The sequence below is a fragment of the Rhinoderma darwinii genome, chromosome 1 (assembly GCF_050947455.1).
Source record: "Rhinoderma darwinii isolate aRhiDar2 chromosome 1, aRhiDar2.hap1, whole genome shotgun sequence".
Lineage (NCBI taxonomy): Eukaryota > Metazoa > Chordata > Amphibia > Anura > Rhinodermatidae > Rhinoderma > Rhinoderma darwinii.
In genome coordinates, this window is record NC_134687.1 from 384,077,789 (window position 1) to 384,100,677 (window position 22,889).

Genomic DNA, 22,889 nt, shown 5'->3' on the forward strand with positions numbered 1-22,889 from the left:
AAGGCAAAGGGTGGTCACACCAAATGTTTACTTGATTTAGATTACTCCTTTTCATTTACTGCGTAATTTTGTTAATTGATAAAAAAACACTTCTATTTTTTTAACGCATTCTTAGGCCCTGTTCACACTGAGTTCCTTTGCAGGCAGAAACATCTGCCTCAAAATTCCTGCAATTTTTTGCCGCAATTGAAATTAATGGGAGGTGATTTGGGCCATATTTTGGCGCTGATTCTGGCACGGTTTCCGCATCAAAATCAGTGTAAAAAAAATGGTGTGAACTGGGCCTTACTTTGCAGCATTTTTCCACTATTGTCTAAAATTGTGTGTGTGTGTGTGTGTGTACACACACACACACACACACACACACACACACACACACACACGTGTGTCTTGCACTTTGCTAAGTGATGCCTTTTTGCTTACTTTCAGAGCTCATCAGTGTCTCCGTCAGCAAGTTTCAGAGCAGCAGAAAAGCACAGAAATTCTGCAGACTATTCCTCCGACAGTAAAAAGCAGAAGACAGAAGAAAAAGATATTGCTGCTCGATATGTAAGTGGCACTGGCCTTGTTGCGCTCTAGTCCTAACAGAATGAACAGATAACACCAGCTCGCGTCAGTTACTTCTGTTCATATATATTCAGTGTACCTAGCCGAACATGACTACGTGCCACACACTTTATCTTTGTCAAGTAAATATGCTTAATGGTTCATAAAGAAGCATAAATATTTCCAAAGGGTGTATTTGGTTTAGAGTGAGCGTAGTTAAGAGTTTGTTTAGTGAGAAGTGCGTTCATTTTGTATGGTTTATCTGTTTGCTATGTTATCAACGTGTAGCTGTGGAACAGGAGTTAACCTAAAAATGTTTAGGAAAAATATAGTTTTCATGGAATTTTTTTCTGATTCCTACAGTCATTTCTTGTTTATGGGAGCTGTTCTGAGACGAAAAAGAAATTGTTAAATTAAATTTTTTCACCTATATATTACATTATTAACGAAGACCCATCCGTTATGAGAAAAACCCAGTGACCGTAGATTAAATTATAAGAATGAATTATTTCCGATAGATATCATTAGGGTTTGCTCACACATAGTGAATACGCTGCATTTTCTGTCAGTTTTTTTTTTTGGCGCAAAATGCAGTTTATTACAGTAGCAGTAAAGTGGATGAGATGTCCGCAGCAAAATTTTATAAAAAAATCACCAAAGAAAAACGTATTACATGCCTCTTCTAGCGCTTCAATAGAAATGCATCCCTCCTACCCCGGCTGGTCTCTTCTACAGTCAGTCTCCTGTGATTTATATAAACTACGTGTGATACATTTGGTAACCCTATTTCTCGTCCGTAAATGATGAAGGAAAACGATTCACACTTGTGCTACATCATTGGTACAGAACAAATTTTCTCCTCTAAAGCCCTGGGTCTTGGGGAGGGCATGAAAAGTTGGGTATGCCGGGTGTAAAATATTCATATAGTCAACTTGTTAGGATGTTCTTTTTTAAAAAAAAAATAAAATTAAAATAAGTGTTTTGTACAGCCTTTTGTGATGAACTGTTTGTACCTTTTTGTATTGGAACTAAAAATATATATGTAAATATGCCAATTAACTTCCGTAGCATGTGAGGTTTTGATTTTAACCCAAGGCTTTGGTATAGGAGACAAGGCTATGATGGGCCAAATTTCTATGATATGATGGTTTTAACCTTATATACTGTAAAGACAAGTGCTAGAAATTCTTATTTTCCTTCACGAGTATAGTTTGATACATGCTAGCTATTTTATTTTCTGTGCAGGACAGTGATGGTGAAAAAAGTGATGATAACCTTGTGGTGGATGTTTCCAATGAGGTACGTGTTCTGCTTATTTTATATTATCGGCTTTTGTCATAGTTTCTCTTCACACCATTTCAATTGGTGTTACATCTAAGACATTAATAGCAATGAAATGGCAACAATCTACTTTTTCCTTTTAAAGGACCCTTCTTCGCCAAGAGGAAGTCCAGCACATTCTCCAAGGGAGAACGGCTTGGATAAAACCAGACTTCTAAAGAAAGATCCTCCTATCAGCCCTGCCTCCATTGCATCCTCAAGCAGTACACCCTCTTCAAAGTCCAAAGAACTCAGCCTTGTAAGTCAAACTTTTTTTCATGTAGATTTGTGTTTGTGTGTTTTCCTATTTTCCTAAGTTTTTAGAACCCCTTTTATTTGTCTGATCGCAGGTTCCATGCTATCAGATCTTCCAGATTTGCCAATTAACAATAAATCTTACATGTAACAAACATATTCTGTGGTTTGGTCTGGCACGTTTAATTTCAGTTATTTAATAGTGACTTTTCATTTTCACTGCCCAACTATTGTCAGATGACCTCTCACGTTGGCTTCATCTGGCTTTCCACTTAAGCTCCTTAAAGGGGATTTTCTCCTAAAATGCAGAGCATGGTCAGGGGTTTGCTCAAAAACACCTCCGCCAGAATATAAAACGTATAGATTGACCTACCCCTCCGCCCCACCTTCACACTAAACGTTTTTAAGGTAATGGGAGTAAGTGTGCCCTGGGAGTGAGAAAAAATTTCACCTGGTTATAATGTTAAAAAAAAAAACTAAAAGTAAATAAAACATAAGTGAGAAATGTTGCCTGATGCTCAAACTTGGGAGTTACCAGTAAATGGCTGTTTTATGTTTTGGGTGGCAATCATGTTCGAGTCTGTGAGTATTTTGATACTCTGTGAGTTTTAAACCAGAAATCAAGTATTTTCTGATGAGAGCTAATAAGCATTGAACATAGGTAGCAGTAGTTAGACCTCTTGAGATAAGGAATCACCAAAGTGACTTCATACAAGTGGAAAAACAGAGTGGACCTGTCACACTAAATGTACTTTTACACGGCCGACCTAGGCTGTGTAAACGAGCGCCGATGAACGAAATCACTCTTTGATCAGCACTCATTTGCGCCTTTCACAAGGAGCTAGTATGGGGAGGAGCGCTCGTTACGCCACTCGCTCATCACAAATACATTAAAAAACCAAGATGTTAATAATAGGGGCCTGTTCACATCAGCGTTGGGCTTCTGTTCATGGGTTCCGTTCGACCTTATCGTCGCAGGAATCCATGAACGGAAAGCCAAACGGAAACCAATTGCAACTGAAGCATTACCATTGAAACAAGTGGTAATGCAAACGGAAGCTATGGTTTCCATTTGGCATTTGGTTCGTTGGTTTCTCCGACGAAAAGGTTGAACGGAAGCCCGACGCTGATCTGAACACGGCCTTTACAATAACCTGTATAACGATGTTTTTTATGATTATTGGTACTCTTGACATTTGACATTTTTTTATTTCAAATAAACTAAGAATGAATCTGCTTTTAAGGGTGATCATTCTGGAACATTAACATTATTAGGTCAAATTTGGTATAAACCAAATACGCATTTATAAGCTTTTTGAGTATATATTTTTTTAATTGTATTGTACCTACTGTGTTTTAGTTATCTTTATGTTACTATGTAAAAATGTAATGAATTTAAGGGAAAATATGACAGTCATATATTGTAGATTTGAATGAGGTTGTTTCTTTATCAGCGCTCGCTGTGAGTCCAGCTTCAGAAACCTCCACAATCAACTGTTGTGTACAGGAGAAGCTACAGTGGCCACAGCAGGAGAAGTGTAGTATTACATGCCAGTCAATCAAATAAATGGCCGACCATGAAATACATGGGCTGGTTGGCTCTCTCAGAGCAAGATATAATCTTTGTTAGCGGCTCTCCACACTGGTTATAGAGGGGGGTCCAGAATGGGGAACCCTCTATATTACATCAATATGCCCTTATAGGGCAAATGGAAAGGGTTGTCTTTATAAGCACAAAACTGTTTTGCTGTATGAAAAAGTCAACAACACATGAGAAATACTGATGATCATGACTAACTGCTGTTACTCCCTCAAACATATTCATATATCAAAAAGAATGTGGAGGAGATCTCAATAATACATTTTGAGGCCGATGTTCCACTTAAATATGACTTCTCATCTCCCTTACAAGCGATACCCTACAGGTGTGTTTCCATTTCTGCTGCTCCGGTTACACTGGTCTGCTGTACGCTCCTATGTTATGAATAGATACTTGAAAGATAGGATTGTGAAAGCACATATGTTATGACTCTTCCATTAGGGATGTTGACTTTAGCAGGGTGAGTATTTGAGGTTTTCAGTAGAGTAAACCATAAAGTCAATAAGTTGTTTACTTTTGGGAGGATTCAAGCCATTTAGCATGTTGTATCCTTTGCTTCAGCCAGAGATTCTTTTTGTTAGTGGCTGTGTAGTGCTGATGTAACTCTTACATGTTTGTTTTATCTAAAGACAAGCAGATTGATTGATTTTTCTTCTTCTCAAAACCTCTTTCTGGTTCACCCCTTACAATCACCTCCTGAAAGAATGAGAAGTCTACAACTCCTGTTTCAAAATCCAATACACCCACTCCACGAACTGATGCCCCTACACCTGGCAGCAACTCGACAGGACTGCGACCTGTGCCTGGCAAGCCACCAGGAATCGACCAATTAAGTAAGATAGATATTGCTATATAATTACTTGCCTTTATGAGGGTCAATGCTTTTGCAGTTTTAGAAGTTGTGATAAAATATATATAGAAAAGCTCTAACTAAAATGCAAAAACTGTATATTACTAATGCAAAAGCTCAATAAATAGGACAATCTGTGTAGTGTATCATCGTTATTTATCTGGTCTTTCAGCAGGTCTTAGATCTCCAATGGCAGTACCTTGTCCTTATCCAACCCCTTTTGGAATAGTTCCACATTCTGGAATGAACGGAGAGCTGACCAGTCCAGGCGCAGCTTATGCCAGTCTTCACAACCTCTCTCCACAGATGAGTGCTGCTGCGGCCGCAGCAGCAGCTGCTGCAGCTTATGGAAGATCCCCAGTGGTAAGCGCTTTATGTGTTGCATTTTGTTAATGTTTTATTCCGTTTTCTGTTAAACATTGTCAGAAATTTTAACTTTAAAAATATGACAATAGGTTGAAGGCTAATAACCTAAAATTCAAGGTCAGGTGGACATAAAAAGTGAAATAAGGCAGCGTATCTGACCTGGAACATTATGTCCGAAAAACCGCACCGCATTGTGGTGCAGTACTTCGGGAGGAATTTCTGTTGTCATAGTGACGCGTCCCTCCTTTGCCGTTCGGTCCGGCCTACCTGGATGACGCTGCAGCCCTTGTGACCGCTGCAGCCAATAACAGGCACGTGGGATGAAACGTCATCCCAGGAGGCCGAACTGGAGGAAGAAGTAGGGAGTTCTGGGTTAGTATGTTTTTGTTTTTTTCCCTGAGTTGCGGTTTATGCACAGGAATCGCTGCTATTCTGTCGCAACACTTGGCTATTTGTTGTGGGATTTGCATCCCCATTGAATTCAATGGGGAAAATCCGCAAACAGAACAGCAACGAAAACGCAGCATAAGTTGACGTTCTGCAGATTTAAACTCCATACCACATGTCAATTTATTAACGTTTGGATTCGATTTTGAAAAAAAACGATGCGAACTTTGCTGCAGAATTTCCACACAGAATTCCGTTGCGGAAATTCCGTAGCATTTACGCTATGTGGGTACCCGGCCTAACGTTCATAAACCTCTATCCTAACATCTCTGGGATTAGATATCTGAATGTAGGCAGTCATTAAAAGGCTTTGTTCAGACTTCTGTGAATAAAACAGAATTATTTTATAGTGAACATTTACGCAGCTTTGTAGAATGTGTATCCGTGTAGGTAGGAAGTGTCTGCCTCCTGTGCATGCTGATCCAGTTCTAGGTCAGTTCAGGTTTTACGCTTCTGAATGCAGCAAGTGTTTTTTTTTTTTGTTTTTTTTTCAATCAGAGGTTCTAAAGTGTTGGGGAATCGGAATGCAAAGTATATTAGAAATTTGCAGAACTTTTCATTTCAACCCAACAATGTTTTAGGTAATTGTAATGAATTAATTCAGGACCTCCACATTAAAGGGGTTTGTCCATCAGGGACATTTATGGCATAGCCACAGGATATGCCATAAATGTCAGATGTGGATCCTACCTCTGGGACATGCACCTATCTCTAGAACGGGGCCCCATAAACCCTGTTCTACCTTTTTTCAGTTCCTGCTGCATCCCAGGCCACTTTGTAGTTTTCGACCATGTAATCAGAAAAACAGCGTAACTCGCTGAGCTACGCGGTTTACATAGCTCCCATAAAAGTGAATGGCAGTTATGGAAGCAGCATAGCACGCTGTTTCCGTAACTGCCATTCATGTATATGGCAGTTACGGAAACCGCATAGCTCAGCGAACACAAAGGTAGAGCGGGGTTTAGGGGGCCCCGTTCTAGAGAAAGATGTGGGTCCCACATCTATCTGACATTTATGGCATATCTTGTGGATATGCCATAAATGTACCTGATGGGCAAACCCCTTTAAACTCTGACATGTTTGACTATAATAGCACATAGGCCAGCGAAAACTGTATGCTTTGAAAGTCTCTTAAGCTGGCCATGTGTGCGGAGATATCTTGTCTGCAGACATCCACTGGTTCACCAACTCTTACTTGCCTGCGGCTTTCTGTGAGGCAAGGATTGGAAAATTTCAAGGAGATTTTTTTCAACAAATAGAAAAATCTCCTTACACAGTTCCGAATGATTCTACGGCACAATATAATAGAGACAAAACATTATTATTTAATGATGTGCTCCAAAGAGTAGGTTTGCAATGTTTGTTTAAATTTAAAGAAGAATAAGACTTTGTTTACATCTGTGTCATGGCTTGTTAGGGAACACTGTCGTACAATGGATACCAGCAGCGCCCAACAGACCCCATTGTAAGTCAATGGGATCGATCAGGCAGAGCCATGTGTTCCATCATATTATATGGAATCTGTGACGAGGGATCTGACGAAGATGTGAACATAGCCATAGAATATCCAACATTCCTAAATGCCTACCTTTTGTCCGTTGTAGTAGCAGTAGAGGTTTCCTCTTAAAGTATGTATGTTGTCATTGAGATGTGTACTCATACAATCGTTTTCTTGTTTCCACAATTACTTTTTAGGTTGGCTTTGACCCACATCATCATATGCGTGTTCCAGGAATGCCTCCAAATCTTACGGGCATCCCAGGTGGAAAGCCGTGAGTAGTTTTTTTTATTTATTTATTATTCTTCTGACACATTGTATTTGCTGCTTTACTCCCTATTTTTAAATCGAATTGTCCAAGAGAATTCTTCTGGGGCTTTATACTTTTGGTCTATTTTAATTTTGGTGTGTTTTTTGTTTTGCGTTAGTAAAATGTGTCTTTTTAGCTTCTCAGCTGGATTCATGGTTTGACATACACTACAGATAAATTTTTTGTTTGGTGTATCTTTTAGAATACATTGTTTCAAGGATAATTGCTATGTGAACACCAATAGATAACTTCTGAATTAAAACAAGGGCTGCTGGAAATGCTCAAGAGGGTCATGAAGGTTAAACTATGATCAGGGAGGAGTGGATTATGAATCTAATAAGTTGGCATTAGGATATGTTTCCTTTAGCAATGATAAAAAATGAAAACCAACAAAGTTTTTGCTAAGAGAGTTTTTAGAACTACTAAATATTTTGATGATTAAATATTTATATTTCTTTTTCTAATTAGCGCATATTCATTCCATGTAAGTGCTGATGGCCAGATGCAGCCGGTTCCATTCCCTCCTGATGCTCTGATTGGCCCAGGAATCCCTCGGCACGCGCGCCAGATAAACACACTAAATCACGGGGAAGTGGTTTGTGCAGTTACCATCAGCAACCCCACAAGACACGTGTATACGGGTGGAAAGGGATGTGTCAAGGTCTGGGACATCAGTCACCCGGGCAACAAAAGTCCTGTGTCTCAGCTGGACTGCTTGGTGAGTGCCAATGATTGTTTTTGTAATGTTTCTTTATTGGGATCATTTTTTTATTATGTATGTCAATGAACTATTAGCATTTGTTAAGATTCCCTGAACACTAAACACAGCTAAAAGTTTAATTTAAAGGGGTTGGACGCTTTAGAAAAATCTTGCGTAATGTATTGTTAACATGATTTTAATAAACTTACTAATGTGTCTTTATCTGAAGTCATGTGCTGTTTTCCCAGGGTCATAAGCCACGTCCCCTTGTTATGACAACTGTATCTTCCTTATGACTGCGGCGTCCGTCCATAATATGGCTGCAGATGGAGGAGCATGTGACCACCGGACACACTGCATCCTTCATTGTAACATACTGCGTCCAGGAAGGAGAATGGAGGATGCAGTGACGTGTCTGGTCACATGCTCCTCCATCTGCAGCCATATTAAGGGCGGGAACGGGCGGAAGATACAGCTATCATAACAAGGGAACAGCGCTTCATAATGGTAACTTTATTAAAACGTTTTTACAACGCATTACTTATTTAGTCACTACCTATATGTAATACCTGCTGTTTATTTTCTTTCTTTTTGGCTGATTTATAGCTCTCTTTAGCTTTAGGATCCTTTTTATAACCGGTTTCACCTCCGAGCCTAAGGCTGGAATCACACATGCAGTTCTGGTACTTTTTGAGTGGATACAATTGAAAGGAGATATATTCTGCTTTCCTTTACACTTTATGGATCCACATCTTTATTTTGCCCTTAAACTAACAAAAACTGAATATATGATTAGGGCTGCTGATCTCCGCCTCCACTATGCTTTATACTGCAGCCATTTCACATTGGGGACTGTTAGAAGTGCAAACACACCACAAACCTTACAAAGTAGTTACTGCATGGAGAGCTAGTTTCCAATGCAGCAAATGTAGATAAAAATAAATGACCAGCCACTGTATCACCAGTGAGAAAAAGAGTATCAAGTCACTTACGCAGGAATTTAGAGACAAATTACAAAAAGCAGATACTGGAGATGCTCTAGAAGTAGCAATAACTGTATAATCCTGCAGAATGCTTGATGTCCTACAAAGGCAGCCTGTTTAGGGCTCTCTAGAATGAATTCATCTCTACATTATTAAATAGAGATTCATCAGCAAACCCTTCTTTATATGTTATTATTTTTTTTTATTAAAGATGTGCGTTGCAGTGATTAATAACTTCTTTTGGCCTGAAGCCACAAATAGATATTCTCTGGAGGGTGGTAACCTTCTATGTAGAACAAAATAGTGCCGTTCATTTCACATGCATTCAGGATTAATAGTGGGATGTAAAATAGTGCAGACAATATTTTATCTCTTCGCATATTGACTTCTGCACTGAACTATAGATCATGTAGAGCCAAGTTGTTCAGCGTTGGAAAGTTTTGCTTGACTTTGCCTCCGATTTTGATGCTAATTAAGATGAATTATCTCACAACGCTGAGTCTGAGATCAAGTTTAAGTACTTGCCTAATGTCATGTAATTTTCTGGCATTAATCCACTTTATCATTGTCATAGCAGCAAATGGCTCATTAAAATCAGGAGGGTGTTTTGTGCTTTTAGAGTTTTAACCCATCACCCATGAGTGGCGTGTTGTTTTTTTTGTTGTTGTTGTTTTTAGCAGCGGCATATTACAATACAAACTACAAAGAACTTTTTTTTAGAATAACTGCTGTTTATATAGAGCAATGAAAACACTTGTATGTGAAACAGACTATGAAACTGTTGCTCCTCTAGTTCGAAGTACCGATTTCATGTCCCAAATGGTTTTTGTCTCTGCAGAACAGAGATAACTACATCCGCTCCTGCAGATTACTCCCTGATGGGCGCACTCTGATTGTTGGAGGGGAAGCCAGCACGTTATCCATATGGGACCTGGCAGCTCCTACCCCACGTATAAAAGCGGAGCTGACATCATCTGCTCCTGCCTGCTATGCTCTGGCCATCAGCCCCGATTCCAAAGTCTGCTTCTCCTGCTGCAGCGACGGCAACATCGCCGTGTGGGACTTACACAACCAGACGCTTGTAAGGTATGTAAATCACAATTGTTTAAACAGGTAATAGGAGAAGTTTATAGAAGCCATTCATATTTGCATATTTTCTCATAATATTTATACTAACATATACACACTGTTCTAAATAAACTACCGTATTTTTCAGACTGTAAGACGCACCCAAATTTTAGACAACCGAAAATGGTAAAAGTAGTAAAATGAAATTTTTTTTCTAAGAAAAAAACTATTGGTTAAAAAAAAAAAAAAATGTTCAGCTTCACCACATTCTGAGAGCCATAACCTTTTTTATATTTTTTCATCGTTTAAGCGGTGTGAGGACTTATTTTTTGCTGGACGAGCTGTATTTTTTTTATTGGCACCATTTTTTAGTACATACGATTTTTTTATCACGGTTTCATTCTTTTTAGTGCTGTGGTGACCAAAAAAAACAAAGATTCTTGGGTTTTATATATTATTATTTTTTTACGGCGTTCACCGCGCTAGTCAAATAATGCTATATTGTAATAGTTTCGGACTTTTACGAATGCAGCAATACCAGTTTTGTTTGTTTGTTTTTATTTTTACATTATGCTTGGGGAAAAATGGGAAAAGGTTTTTTTTTTGTTTTTGTTTTTTTAAAATATTTTTTTACACTCCTGAAAATGTATCTAACTTTTTATTCCTTAATTTTATTACACATTTTTTTAGTTCCCCTAGGAGACTTGAACCAGCAATCGTTAGATCAATGGTACAATATACTGCAATGCGTGGAAGAGTTACAGAAACAGTGTAACTCGCAGAGCTACGCTGTTTCCGTAACTCCCATTTTACTTTTATGGGAGTTACAGAAACAGGGAAACTCAGCGAGCACTCTGCTGTTTCTGTAACTCCCGACCACCTAATCAGGAAGTGGCTGGGAGACAGTGGAGTAGGGTAAGATAGAACGGGGTTTAGGGGCCACGTTCTAGGTATAGGTGCTGGTCCCAAAGGTGGGACCGGCATCTATCTGACATTTGACATATCCTGTGGATATGTCATAAGTGTCCTTCATGGGAAGACCCCTTTAAATGCAGCGGTCGCTATTGACCGTGGTATTTAACTAGTTAAACGGCCAGGAACAGCGCCATCGCTGTTCCTGGCCGTTAGAGCAGCGTGTCAGCTGTAAAACACAAATGCAGTGTATGGAGCGGGCTCCGCGCGTGAGCCCGCTCCGCTCCAAACATCATCCCCTCCCCGCTCCATGATGTGCCGGCACATAAGTAAGAAGCAGTTAGGGGGCCCGGCGCTGCCACAACTCTGTATTAACATACTCCTATCTAGATGTCTATGTAGTCCTGCTATTCAGTATTAGTTGCATACCGCCAATTGATTTATCTGCTGCAGAAATCGGAGGACGCGGTCATTTGGCACATTTCTTTTACATTTAAGGTCAATATACTAGGCATTAGCTTCAAAGTACCTTATGCTACTATCTCATGACCTCTACGGCAGCAGTAACTTGTTATCTAATGCCTGCCACGTTTCCTAGTATCCTCTAGACTCTAGAAGAAAGATCTCAAATATATCAATGAACTTGATAAATATTGGCAAGCCCTGGCTGTTGTAAGCTGTCATCTCGATACAGAATACATACACTATAACAGTAGCTGAAGCTACAGTTAAAAACAATCCGTAACTGGAAAATATTTTGCTTCCCGTAATGTGGAATTAAAAGCTGAGACTTTGTTTATACATGATCCACTGAGATTGTTATTGTAGGTGATATTTGGCTAATAGCTAATCAAAATTACAACCAGTTATATTATAGGTGCAGTAATAAAAAAAATATTACACATACACTACCTGTGTAAGAATAGTCCTATATCTGTGCGTGTGTGTATGTGTGTGTGTATATATATATATATGTGTGTGTGTGTGTGTGTGTGTGTGTGTGTGTGTGTGTGTATGTATGTATATATATGTGTGTGTGTGTGTGTATATATGTGTGTGTGTGTGTGTATATATGTGTGTGTGTGTGTGTGTATATATGTGTGTGTGTGTGTGTATGTATATATGTGTGTGTGTATGTATATATGTGTGTGTGTGTGTATGTATATATGTGTGGGTGTGTGTGTATGTATATATATGTGTGTGTGTCTGTGTGTATGTATATATGTGTGTGTGTGTGTGTGTATATATGTGTGTGTGTGTGTGTGTATGTATATATGTGTGTATGTATATATATGTGTGTGTGTCTGTGTGTATGTATATATGTGTATATATATGTGTGTGTGTATATATGTGTGTGTGTGTGTCTGTGTGTATGTATATATGTGTATATATATATGTGTGTGTGTGTGTATATATATATTTATATATATGTGTGTGTGTGTATATATATATATATATATATATATATATATATATATATATATATATACATACACACTACCGTTCAAAAGTTTAGGGTCACTTAGAAATTTCCTTATTTTTGAAAGAAAAGCACAGTTTTTTTTCAATGAAGATAACATTAAATTAATCAGAAATACACTCTATACATTGTTAATGTGCTAAATGACTATTCTAGCTGCAAACGTCTGGTTTTTAATGCAATATCTACATAGGTGTATAGAGGCCCATTTCCAGCAACCATCACTCCAGTGTTCTAATGGTACATTGTGTTTGCTAACTGTGTTAGAAGGCTAATGGATGAAAACACTTGAAAACCCTTGTGCAATTATGTTAGCACCGCTGTAAACCGTTTTGCTGTTTAGAGGAGCTATAAAACTGACCTTCCTTTGAGCTAGTTGAGAATCTGGAGCATTACATTTGTGAGTTCGATTAAACTCTCAAAATGGCTAGAAAAAGAGAGCTTTCATGTGAAACTCGACAGTCTATTCTTGTTCTTAGAAATTAAGGCTACTCCATGCGAGAAATTGCCAAGAAACTGAAGATTTCCTACAACGGTGCGTACTACTACCTTCAGAGGAGAGCACACACAGGCTCTAACCAGAGTAGAAAGAGAAGTGGGAGGCCCCGCTGCACAACTGAGCAACAAGACAAGTACATTAGAGTCTCTAGTTTGAGAAATAGACGCCTCACAGGTCCTCAACTGGCAGCATCATTAAATAGTACCCGCAAAACGCCCGTGTCAACGTCTACAGTGAAGAGGCGACTCCGGGATGCTGGCCTTCAGGGCAGAGTGGCAAAGAAAAAGCCATATCTGAGACTGGCTAATAAAAGGAAAAGATTAATATGGGCAAAAGCACACAGACATTGGACAGAGGAAGATTGGAAAAAAGTGTTCTGGACAGACGAATCGAAGTTTGAGGTGTTTGGATCACACAGAAGAACATTTGTGAGACGCAGAACAACTGAAAAGATGCTGGAAGAGTGCCTGACGCCATCTGTCAAGCATGGTGGAGGTAACGTGATGGTCTGGGATGCTTTGGTGCTGGTAAAGTGGGAGATTTGTACAAGGTAAAAGGGATTTTGAATAAGGAAGGCTATCACTCCATTTTGCAACGCCATGCCATACCCTGTGGACAGCGCTTGATTGGAGCCAATTTCATCCTACAACAGGACAATGACCCAAAGAACACCTCCAAATTATGCAAGAACTATTTAGGGAAGAAGCAGGCAGCTGGTATTCTATCTGTAATGGAGTGGCCAGCGCAGTCACCAGATCTCAACCCCATAGAGCTGTTGTGGGAGCAGCTTGACCGTATGGTACGCAAGAAGTGCCCATCAAGTCAATCCAACTTGTGGGAGGGGCTTCTGGAAGCATGGGGTGAAATTTCTCCCGATTACCTCAGCAAATTAACAGCTAGAATGCCAAAGGTCTGCAATGCTGTAATTGCTGCAAATGGAGCATTCCAAGACCAAAGCAAAGTTTGAAGGAGAAAATTATTATTTCAAATTAAAAAATCATTATTTCTAACCTTATCAATGTCTTGACTATATTTTCTAGTCAATTTGCAACTCGTGTGTGTGTGTGTGTGTGTGTAAGTAAGTAAAATGCCTTGTATAGGAACTTAAAAGGCCCCACTTGCCCAATCGTATTGAGAATTGTTTTGCTAGTGGGCCTGATAGAAACTGCAATTGAAGATGGCTACAGACAGCCCAGGTTGCTCTGTATATGCGGTTCTCTTGATAAGATTTTTGCATCTGTTGTAAACATCTATGATCTACTTTATCATCAGTATGGCCAAAAAGTGCATATTGTTAACAGCACTTTAGCATTGGCGTAGTAATAAAAGTGTTGCAGAATGATTGAGCTCACATCGGTCTCCAATACATGATCGTATTTCCTGGAGCAGTAAACTGGCTGAGTAGGACTTTACCCACGATTATAGACTGTGATTTTACTAATTTTGATAACCTGTATCAGTGCTTTACAATCCATAAATGTCTTCTCTTGACTAGCTTGTCAATAGATTTTTTTCGCGTTTTCCAGTTTCCATCCTCTCCGTATTTTGTGACTTTCTGCTATGTAATCTTGAGCGTTGCAAATCAATGAACATCACAATAATTTTCCAGCCTTCGGACTGTTCAAAGCCCAAAATGGTGTCATCTGATGAAATCGCTGATTTGTGTCTCCCTTTCATGTGATGATTGCCCTTATTGAGCGGTAATACTGGGTGAAAGGGAAATTACATAGCGCCTGATTAGTCAAGACTTCTCTTTCTTCAGGTTAAGACTGATGGCTCAGACATTTTAGTTTAAAAGGTACAGTCCAAAATTGCAAGGATGGAACTTGACAATACAGATTGTTAATGTAGAGTGAGCATTCCAGCCTAATGTGGATATATTCTAGGTGCAAGCAGACGAGATGGTTTAACTTATCCTATATGGGATCTTACACGTGCTTATTCTATGTAGGCTACAGTACATAATCCCTTATGGAACACAATAACGTTGATTAGATTTTGTTTTACGTTTAGGTCTCTTTCAAGTTCTAGTACACACCCTAAAATGGGTGGCTCTGTCCTCAGACATTGATCTGTTCAGGACCTGGCACCAAGATTTTTGTTTTTCCTGTTTCTCCAATTCTCATTAAACTGGCATCCAAGGAATGGTTCCGTTTAGTTCAGAATAAAGAGGCGTGCTGAGAGATTTATGATGTTGGGAGGCTATCATGCTTTGAAATGGCTAATCCCACTAGCTTCTGGATGTTCTAGGTCAGCACAAACCGGTTTATTTTTTCTTCATCTTTGATGTCTTCGTTGATAGTGCGGAAGAAAAACTGGTTTTTAACCATTTCCAGAAAATGTCTGTTTCAAAGGCACATATAAAACCTAGTTCAGTTAACAACATTAAGAAGGGTTTGACTTCTATTAACACGACTATGACCCCTAAAGGTTTTTCTTGTCTATATAATGTTATTGTTGAACAAGGCTCCCGGATAGTCAGGCTTGTGCTGCACTGACGCCATCGGCTTAATGTAACCTGTGTCACTTTAGACTTAATTGGGAAGTGAGTTTTGTTTGGGTTTAGACTAAACCTCCATGAAATTGGATATCCTGGTAATGGTGCTAATGTCCCTTTGTGAAATTATATGTATTTATAATCTATGTGTAGGTCTATATATAAACTGAAGGTTTTAGTCCATGTAATACTTTTCTTTTTTTTTTTCCGTCTTACACATGACAGATGCTTTCAATCACCATGAAGTGATACTGTGATAAAAATTGTCTTCGTCCCCCATAACTTTCACAGTCACTGTTTTAATAGTTGCAGTTGTATATTTACATATTTCACACCTCGGTAGTTTTAGTTATGTACGCTTGTGTTGTATTCAGGAATTCCCCTCCAGTAAGTTCTGTTTGTCACTAGATACTATGGTGTTATAAAAAAGAAAGGTTGTTGGCAGAGAGTAACTTTGTCAGTGTGTATTCTAAACCCACAGAGGATTGTGTGTGTATATGTATGTGTATATATAGATAGAGATATACTTTTAGTAAAAAAAATTGTAACTGAATCAATGTTTTTTATTTTATTTAGATTAACTTTTGAATTGTTTATTTAAAAACTGTTTTGAGATACAGCTTCTATGTATTCTGTATACAAAGAAGCTGTATCTTGCGTTCAAATCCGTCAAGTCAGGGGGTCCTGTGTGTCTGACACACAGGATCCAGCATATAATGAATACATCTAAGATCATGACTTGATGTGATCAATAACAGGTGGATCTTTGAAAGGGAAGGCTTTTTTGTTTTTTTACGTTTTAGTTTTCGATTTTAATAACCTCCAAGGCTTTGTTATAACTGGTTCGCCAGCATTGGGGGAGCATCCGGTCTCAAACACAGGGCCCAAGACATGACAGAAAGGACCTGGGTCTTTTACATATTCTGCCCTGTCTTTGTACCTCGAGTGCAGGGTCAGGAGTGCACATTTTTCTAGTTTTAAATCTATACATAATTACAAAGATGAGATATATATATATATATGTTGTATTCTGAAATAACTGTAAATTTACTCAATGGAGATAAAAAGTCTTTGTGTATGAATGTACAATTAGGCTCTGACATTGCCTCTTTTGTTTTGACAAGCCTGGAGAGACAAGTTTGTTTGTTTTTTTAGGCAAGTCCTTTTAATAATACTAATCGTTTTATGTTGTAGCATATGTGTCTTTATTTGTCTTTGTGTACTTGTTTGTGATTCATCTTGGTAAAGATGTCTGTTCTTATCAGGCAATTCCAGGGCCACACAGATGGAGCCAGCTGTATTGACATTTCTAATGATGGTACCAAGCTCTGGACTGGAGGTTTGGACAATACCGTACGATCCTGGGATCTCCGTGAAGGCCGACAGCTCCAGCAACATGATTTCACTTCACAGGTATAATCAGATCAAAATGTACTGGGAGGGTTGACGGTGCAGTAGAGATTTTCATGCCATCCGCAGCTCCTGTGGATCAAAGTTTTGCCAGCGCCTTGCTTTGTAACACCGTTTCTCTTTGTATTCACTAAAAGCCCTTTGTTTCTTTTATTTGAAAAGACTGGTTTGTGGTACTCCCAGGGGCACAGATGTTCCCTGATTTCTGTTGCGCAGCAGCATTAGGTAGATGGCAGGTCTCTATGTTGCACATTTATATTATTGAAATATTATTTTAAAAAGGCTGACATTTCATAGAGCTGTTTATATGCGCAGATGACACGTGCACACCCACACACACACACACGCATACAAAGTCGTATTTACAATTTAGCTGGAATGGTAAATGTTGATCAGCATTTTTTCTGAGGTTTTTTTCCTTTTCTGAATTCTATTGAATTTTAAGAAGTGCATTAAAGCACCAGATTTGTTTCGCAAATCTGTTCTAACCTTTTGCTGGTAAAGCTCCATAGTCTTATTTATGGATCGTGTAGTGGCCCAGTATATAGACTTAAGGTGATATTACACGGCCAGACGTGGGCCTTGTAAATGAGCGCTGATCATCAAGACCGCTCGTTCATCAGCACTCGTTTGCTCCTGTCACAAGGAGCTAGTATGGTGACAAGTGCTCGCTACTCCGATCGCTCGTCTCCATACATTTCTATCATGTTGTCAGGACGTCTCCCGGTCTACACAAGGAGATGTCCTTTTGGTAATTTAAAATGATATAATCATCAGCTGATGGTTTACACAGGGCAATTATCGAGAACGAGCGTTCTGTCAATGCTCGATTGCCCGATAATTGGCCAGTGTAAAAGGGCCTTCAGTCTTTTTGTCCTGTGAGATACGCTCTACACAGGCTACTAAGTGAGCTTATGATTTTCAAATCTTTATTTTCAGATCTTCTCATTGGGATATTGTCCAACTGGTGAATGGTTAGCAGTGGGCATGGAGAACAGCAATGTAGAAGTTTTGCATGTCACCAAGCCAGACAAATACCAGCTACATCTTCATGAAAGCTGTGTACTCTCGCTCAAGTTTGCCCATTGTGGTAAGAAGTTACCGGTTTTGTATTTGGTCTATTAACATGTGCTGCTCGACCCCAGTGTAGGCTACTGATGTTAAAGGGTTGATTTCTTGCTCATGAATTTTTTAGAGGATTACAGTGGATAAGGTAGCTTACCATGGGTCACTGTAATACTCTTCAACAATTACCTTAAAAGTCCTTTTAACTCATCATTGACGCAACTATTAAGCATTCATATATATTTAAACAAGCGTATGTGTCTGTATATGTGTGTGTAATTTATATATACGTGTAGATCTGGATAGATGGATATAGCGATTGTAAGAGGGTTTAGTGTTCTAAATCTAGAGATGTGTAAGAGGTCGTGTAACGCAGACTGTAAAGGACTAAATGACATTCTATCATGAAGATATTACAAAATTACATTATTTTACACTTTCATAACAAGGTTTCTTAAATACTTGTTCATGGAATAAAATAAAAAGAAAAACCTTCGCCACTCGATCCTAAAAGAATATGCAGGTAGACAAAAGTCCAGTGATTCACTTTCCCCTGCCCGGCTCATAAGAGAGTCTACCTTTACATGCAGACTGAAGGCCAAACTGGTGCATACACGTGACTAATATATCATTGAATGTAATCTACACTTTTAGGTAAATGGTTTGTGAGCACTGGAAAGGACAACTTACTTAATGCCTGGAGAACACCATATGGAGCCAGTATATTCCAGGTAAGCTTCCCTGTGAAAGAAGTTACATTTTCTCCATTTCAGTAGGTCTTTGATTCATTTTGAAGTCTATGGAGAATCTGATATTACCAGTATTAAAAACACATTGAGACCTGAATTTATGAAATGTGCAGCCGAAGAAATATTAGAGTACCATAATTTTCCTTTGCTGTTCAAGCTAGCATAAAGTTAAGCGAGGCAGACCTATTGTTACAAAATATGCTATTTATAAACTGCATTGTAATGTGATTAGCTGGAGAATCTGGAGACATAAGACTTCAAAGCTTCACTAATAATATGATGCTGTATGTGGGAGAGAAGGCTGGAGGGGATGGATAGCCAAGAATGATTGGTTTATTGCCATAAACCAGTTGTTGCTATTTTTATATGCAGTAAAATTCCTTTGCTCCAGCGTCCGAAAGTTCAGAAAATCTGAAACTCCACCACTGGTTTCCATTAACACTATAATGTGGAGTTTTACCAGACTAGAAGCAGAAGACTGAGAAGAAAATAATTTAGGGAAAACCTCTGATCCAAAAAGTTCTAATAGCATATTAAAGGGATTGTCCCAAGATTAAGTTATCTCCCTAACCACAGGATAGGTGATAGCATGCTGATTGGTGGGGTACCCAACTGGGCTCCTGTTCCTCCGAATAAACGGAGCGGCAGGTTGTGCATGCGCTCAATATTTTGGACTCTCTTCCTGAAGGTTGTCTACTCTTACAAAGGGAGTTCTCTATACTTCTCTATGACTGTCCCATAACCCAGAGTATTTTATTAGTACGCATCAAGTTCTATTAAAGCCGGATTAAACGTTATACTGTGATTTGATTATTTTAAGCGGAGAGAGATGGATTTGCGTGTATTTTATTGTCCTGTTTTTCTTGTGAACATCAGATTTCTGACTGTTTATCATTTCCCACAGTCCAAAGAATCCTCATCTGTGCTGAGCTGTGACATCTCTGTGGATGACAAATACATTGTCACTGGATCTGGGGACAAGAAGGCCACAGTCTATGAAGTTATTTATTAGAGACAAATTCCAACTGCCAATGAGACGCCTACTAGTAGCACTTTTCTGTACATTTTTATTTTTATTTTTTCCCTTTCCGGAACCAAGGGCCTGAAGGGTCCACCTCAGCAAGTTGTTTCTTCCTTCCTTCCTTTCTTTGCCAAATGCGCTCCCCCGTTTTCCACTTGTTGTAAAAGCTTACTAGGAACTTGAAACCAAATCTTCAGATCATGTGGAAGTGGAAGACACACAGAAAAAGTAGACTTCTACTATACATCAGACTTGTTCATGGATTGTGTATTATAGCTGTAACATATTTATTTTGTGTAAAGAAGACTTTCTAAAAAAAACAAACAAAAAAAATGAACTGACTTAAGAAAAGTAGTCTGTATCGGCCATGGAAATGAAGGTAAGTTGCTCTTCGTACATTACCTGTGTTTCCAATATGGGTTATTATAGAAGGGTTGGCTTAACATTTGCATTATATTGGATTATGTGTGTGCATTGCATACATATTTTTACTATTCCACAATTTACTCATTTGGAAATGAATAACTTAATTGAAAGTGGTTTCCTATTCTTAATGTATTTTTCCAGAGAATGTTTTAAATGTAATCCAGGTAGGGGAAGACCGTACAAGTTACAATCTAATGTCTTTTGGGGCTGACATGAGGTTCTCCCCTACAGTTCAACAGGATGTATTCTTGTCCAGTCTTTTTGGTTTTACCAGATAATGTTAACCAGGGGTGCCTGACCGCCTGAACTCTTTTTATAATCTTGGGCTATTTAGAGGGCAAGCCCAGTAAGGACTACTTTTCCAAATACAGGCTCCAACCCCTCCCTTCCCCCGGCTGCTGTAAAAATAGAGGCACGTTCGCGTTTTGCAGGGAAAATATTGAAATTGATAGACGTTCTCCAGCAGCAGCTCTCTGCTTTGGCTAATAGAAGGGAGTCATGGACAATGTAAACCCCTCTGAATGCTGTTTGTTCTAACATCCTTGAAAAAAGACACCCTCTCATATATTATATATATTATCTGCTTTCGGTGTTAGTTTTGTGTAAGTTCACACTTCGCATATTTGGTTCTGATTTTCACACCAAAAATCTGCAACAGAGTACACTACAATGCAAGTGAATGGGGTTTTACAAAACCCCACATACACAGTGTCGAAAAATGTAATCCAATGCAGGGTATGCTTCAGAATCAATAACCCGTGGAAGACGAGAGGCAGCGCCACAGTACATGACGTGATGTAACCTGTGTTTACCCACCTGCTGAGCAACATTTACTCGTGTTTGACAATGGTCATTATTCAAAACCGTTACCTCAATGGGAGATCCAACCCCAATTCTATCACAAGTTCTATTCTGTGTGCCAACTCTTTCTCCTTATACTGGTGACAAAATGAATACATTGAGCTGGTTGGTTACAGAGGGCAATAGCTCCATTTTTGTCTGCATTAGTATGCACTATGATGAGGCCTAAAGTGATGTATGTAACCAGTGCTCATTGCATCCATATACACATACTTCTATCGCTAGCTTTCTGTTTTTATAGTCTTTATCTGCCTTTTTAAATGCAAGGTTTGTATTGAAGAATATGCTCAGTTGTCCATTTATTTAAAAGGCACCAACTTTATTAGAGGTAATGAGAGAGAATGAAACCTCAAAGCTGTGTTCGTGCCTGTACAGAAGCACCACCGCATGTACTTATTGCTCAGAAACGTTTAAAGAATATTCTTCTTACCAAATAAATGCTTGTCATTTGCTCTTATATAGAACATGGTTAAGAGTCTGACATTACAGATCTTTCCCTTTTGCTTCTGCCCCACCCAAAACTTGATCATTTCTTTTAAAGTGGTATTCCAGTTTCAAGACAAAGCTTATTCATTGCATAATATAAAGTTACGGATTTGTTTTAATATACATTGTGTAAAAGTCAAAGGTTCCCATTCAATGACAACTTGCAGAGGGTGAAAATCTGTCCTGGTCATGTGATGTCATATGTGCACGACTTGTACAGATAGCCGAGCTCTGCCTCGTAACAAGCCGTGCGCCTATATGATCATCACATGACCAGGGCAGGTTTTCATCCTCTGGTTGCAAATGAAGATTCTTGAAAGAGCTTAAACTGTAAAGACTTAAAAATACAACGTTTTTAAACTCTTCATTACCCTTTCCCTCTGTAGATTTACTGCAGGAAAGGGTATTTAAATATGGCGCCCGCTCAGAAGGCGAACGGGCGCCATAGCCACCCGGTCTCTGCTATGTTACACAGCTGGGACCCAGCGGCAATGCTTGCGACCATAGACCGCTCTGATCGCATGTGTTTAACCCCTCAGATGCCGGTATCAGATGTGACCACCGGCATCTGAGGGGTTTTCATTTTCACTTTACCAGCAGTCACTGGCTTTGCGCGGCGGGATAGCGGGAGCCGGTGTATTCCTATAGAAGCTGGAAGCCTTCTGAACGCTCCCTGGCCTGTTATAGGAAGAGTGCCTGTGGCAGGTCCCAATAGCAGTCCACTGATTTTGCCATAGACTTGTGATATTGTGTCTGGCATAAGCGATCTAATGATTGCAGGTTCAAGCCCTCTAAGGGGGCTAAAAAAAACATAAACACATTAGGTATCCCCACAATCGAAAATGCCCGAACTATAAAAATATTTATCTAATACAGTGAACGACGTAGCTGGGAAAAAGATCAATATTGCCGAATTGCATTTTTTTTGCCACTTCCCCCCCCCCCCCCAAAAAAAAAGTGATCAAAATGCCAGACATTCCCCAAAATGACATCATTAAAAGCTACATATTTTCCCCTACAAAAAGACGCCTTACACAGCTCTATACACCGAAATATAAAAAAGTTACGGGGGTCACAATATGGCGATGCAAAAATGTTGTTTCTTTCAAACGTTGACATTTTTTTTTTTTAAAGGTACTAAAACATAACATAAACTATATAAATTTGCTATCACCGTGATCGTACTGACCCGCAGACTAAATGTAATGTCATTTTCACCGTACAGTGAACACTGTAAAAACAAAACCCATAAGAAATTGGCAGAACTGCTGTTTTTTTTACAATTCCATCCCATTCGGATTTTTTTCCCAGCTTCCCGGTACATCGCATTTAATAAATCGTTACATTCGAAAGTACAATTTGTCTCGTAAAAATTAAGCCCTCATATGTGTCAATGATAAAAAAAGTTATGACTTTTTGAAGGTGGGGAAGAAGATACAATAACAAAAAAACGAAAATTTTGTTTGGTCCTGAAAGGGTTAAATATGCTTTTGTTTTCTGTAACTGGAATAGTTATGCCTACAATGTCAATCATGCCTCA

The 22,889-nt window shown here is 39.0% G+C and overlaps 1 protein-coding gene across 6 annotated transcripts in view; it reads left to right on the forward strand.

Moving 5' to 3' along the window:
* Positions 1 to 22,889, forward strand: part of LOC142652695 (transducin-like enhancer protein 4) — a 110,763-nt gene that overhangs the window by 80,435 nt on the left and 7,439 nt on the right. For 3 of the 6 annotated variants that reach the window (XM_075828366.1, XM_075828374.1, XM_075828392.1), the window contains 12 exons: positions 430 to 549; positions 1,792 to 1,845; positions 1,973 to 2,125; positions 4,425 to 4,554; positions 4,744 to 4,934; positions 7,080 to 7,156; positions 7,661 to 7,910; positions 9,714 to 9,961; positions 16,597 to 16,744; positions 17,681 to 17,831; positions 18,461 to 18,537; positions 19,460 to 19,955. In XM_075828366.1, the coding sequence (XP_075684481.1) occupies positions 430 to 549; positions 1,792 to 1,845; positions 1,973 to 2,125; positions 4,425 to 4,554; positions 4,744 to 4,934; positions 7,080 to 7,156; positions 7,661 to 7,910; positions 9,714 to 9,961; positions 16,597 to 16,744; positions 17,681 to 17,831; positions 18,461 to 18,537; positions 19,460 to 19,567 (1,707 nt within the window). In that variant the 3' untranslated portion in view covers positions 19,568 to 19,955. The remainder of the gene's footprint in view (positions 1 to 429; positions 550 to 1,791; positions 1,846 to 1,972; positions 2,126 to 4,424; positions 4,555 to 4,743; positions 4,935 to 7,079; positions 7,157 to 7,660; positions 7,911 to 9,713; positions 9,962 to 16,596; positions 16,745 to 17,680; positions 17,832 to 18,460; positions 18,538 to 19,459; positions 19,956 to 22,889) is intronic. The other 3 variants (XM_075828379.1, XM_075828385.1, XM_075828400.1) reach the window with 1 other exon arrangement.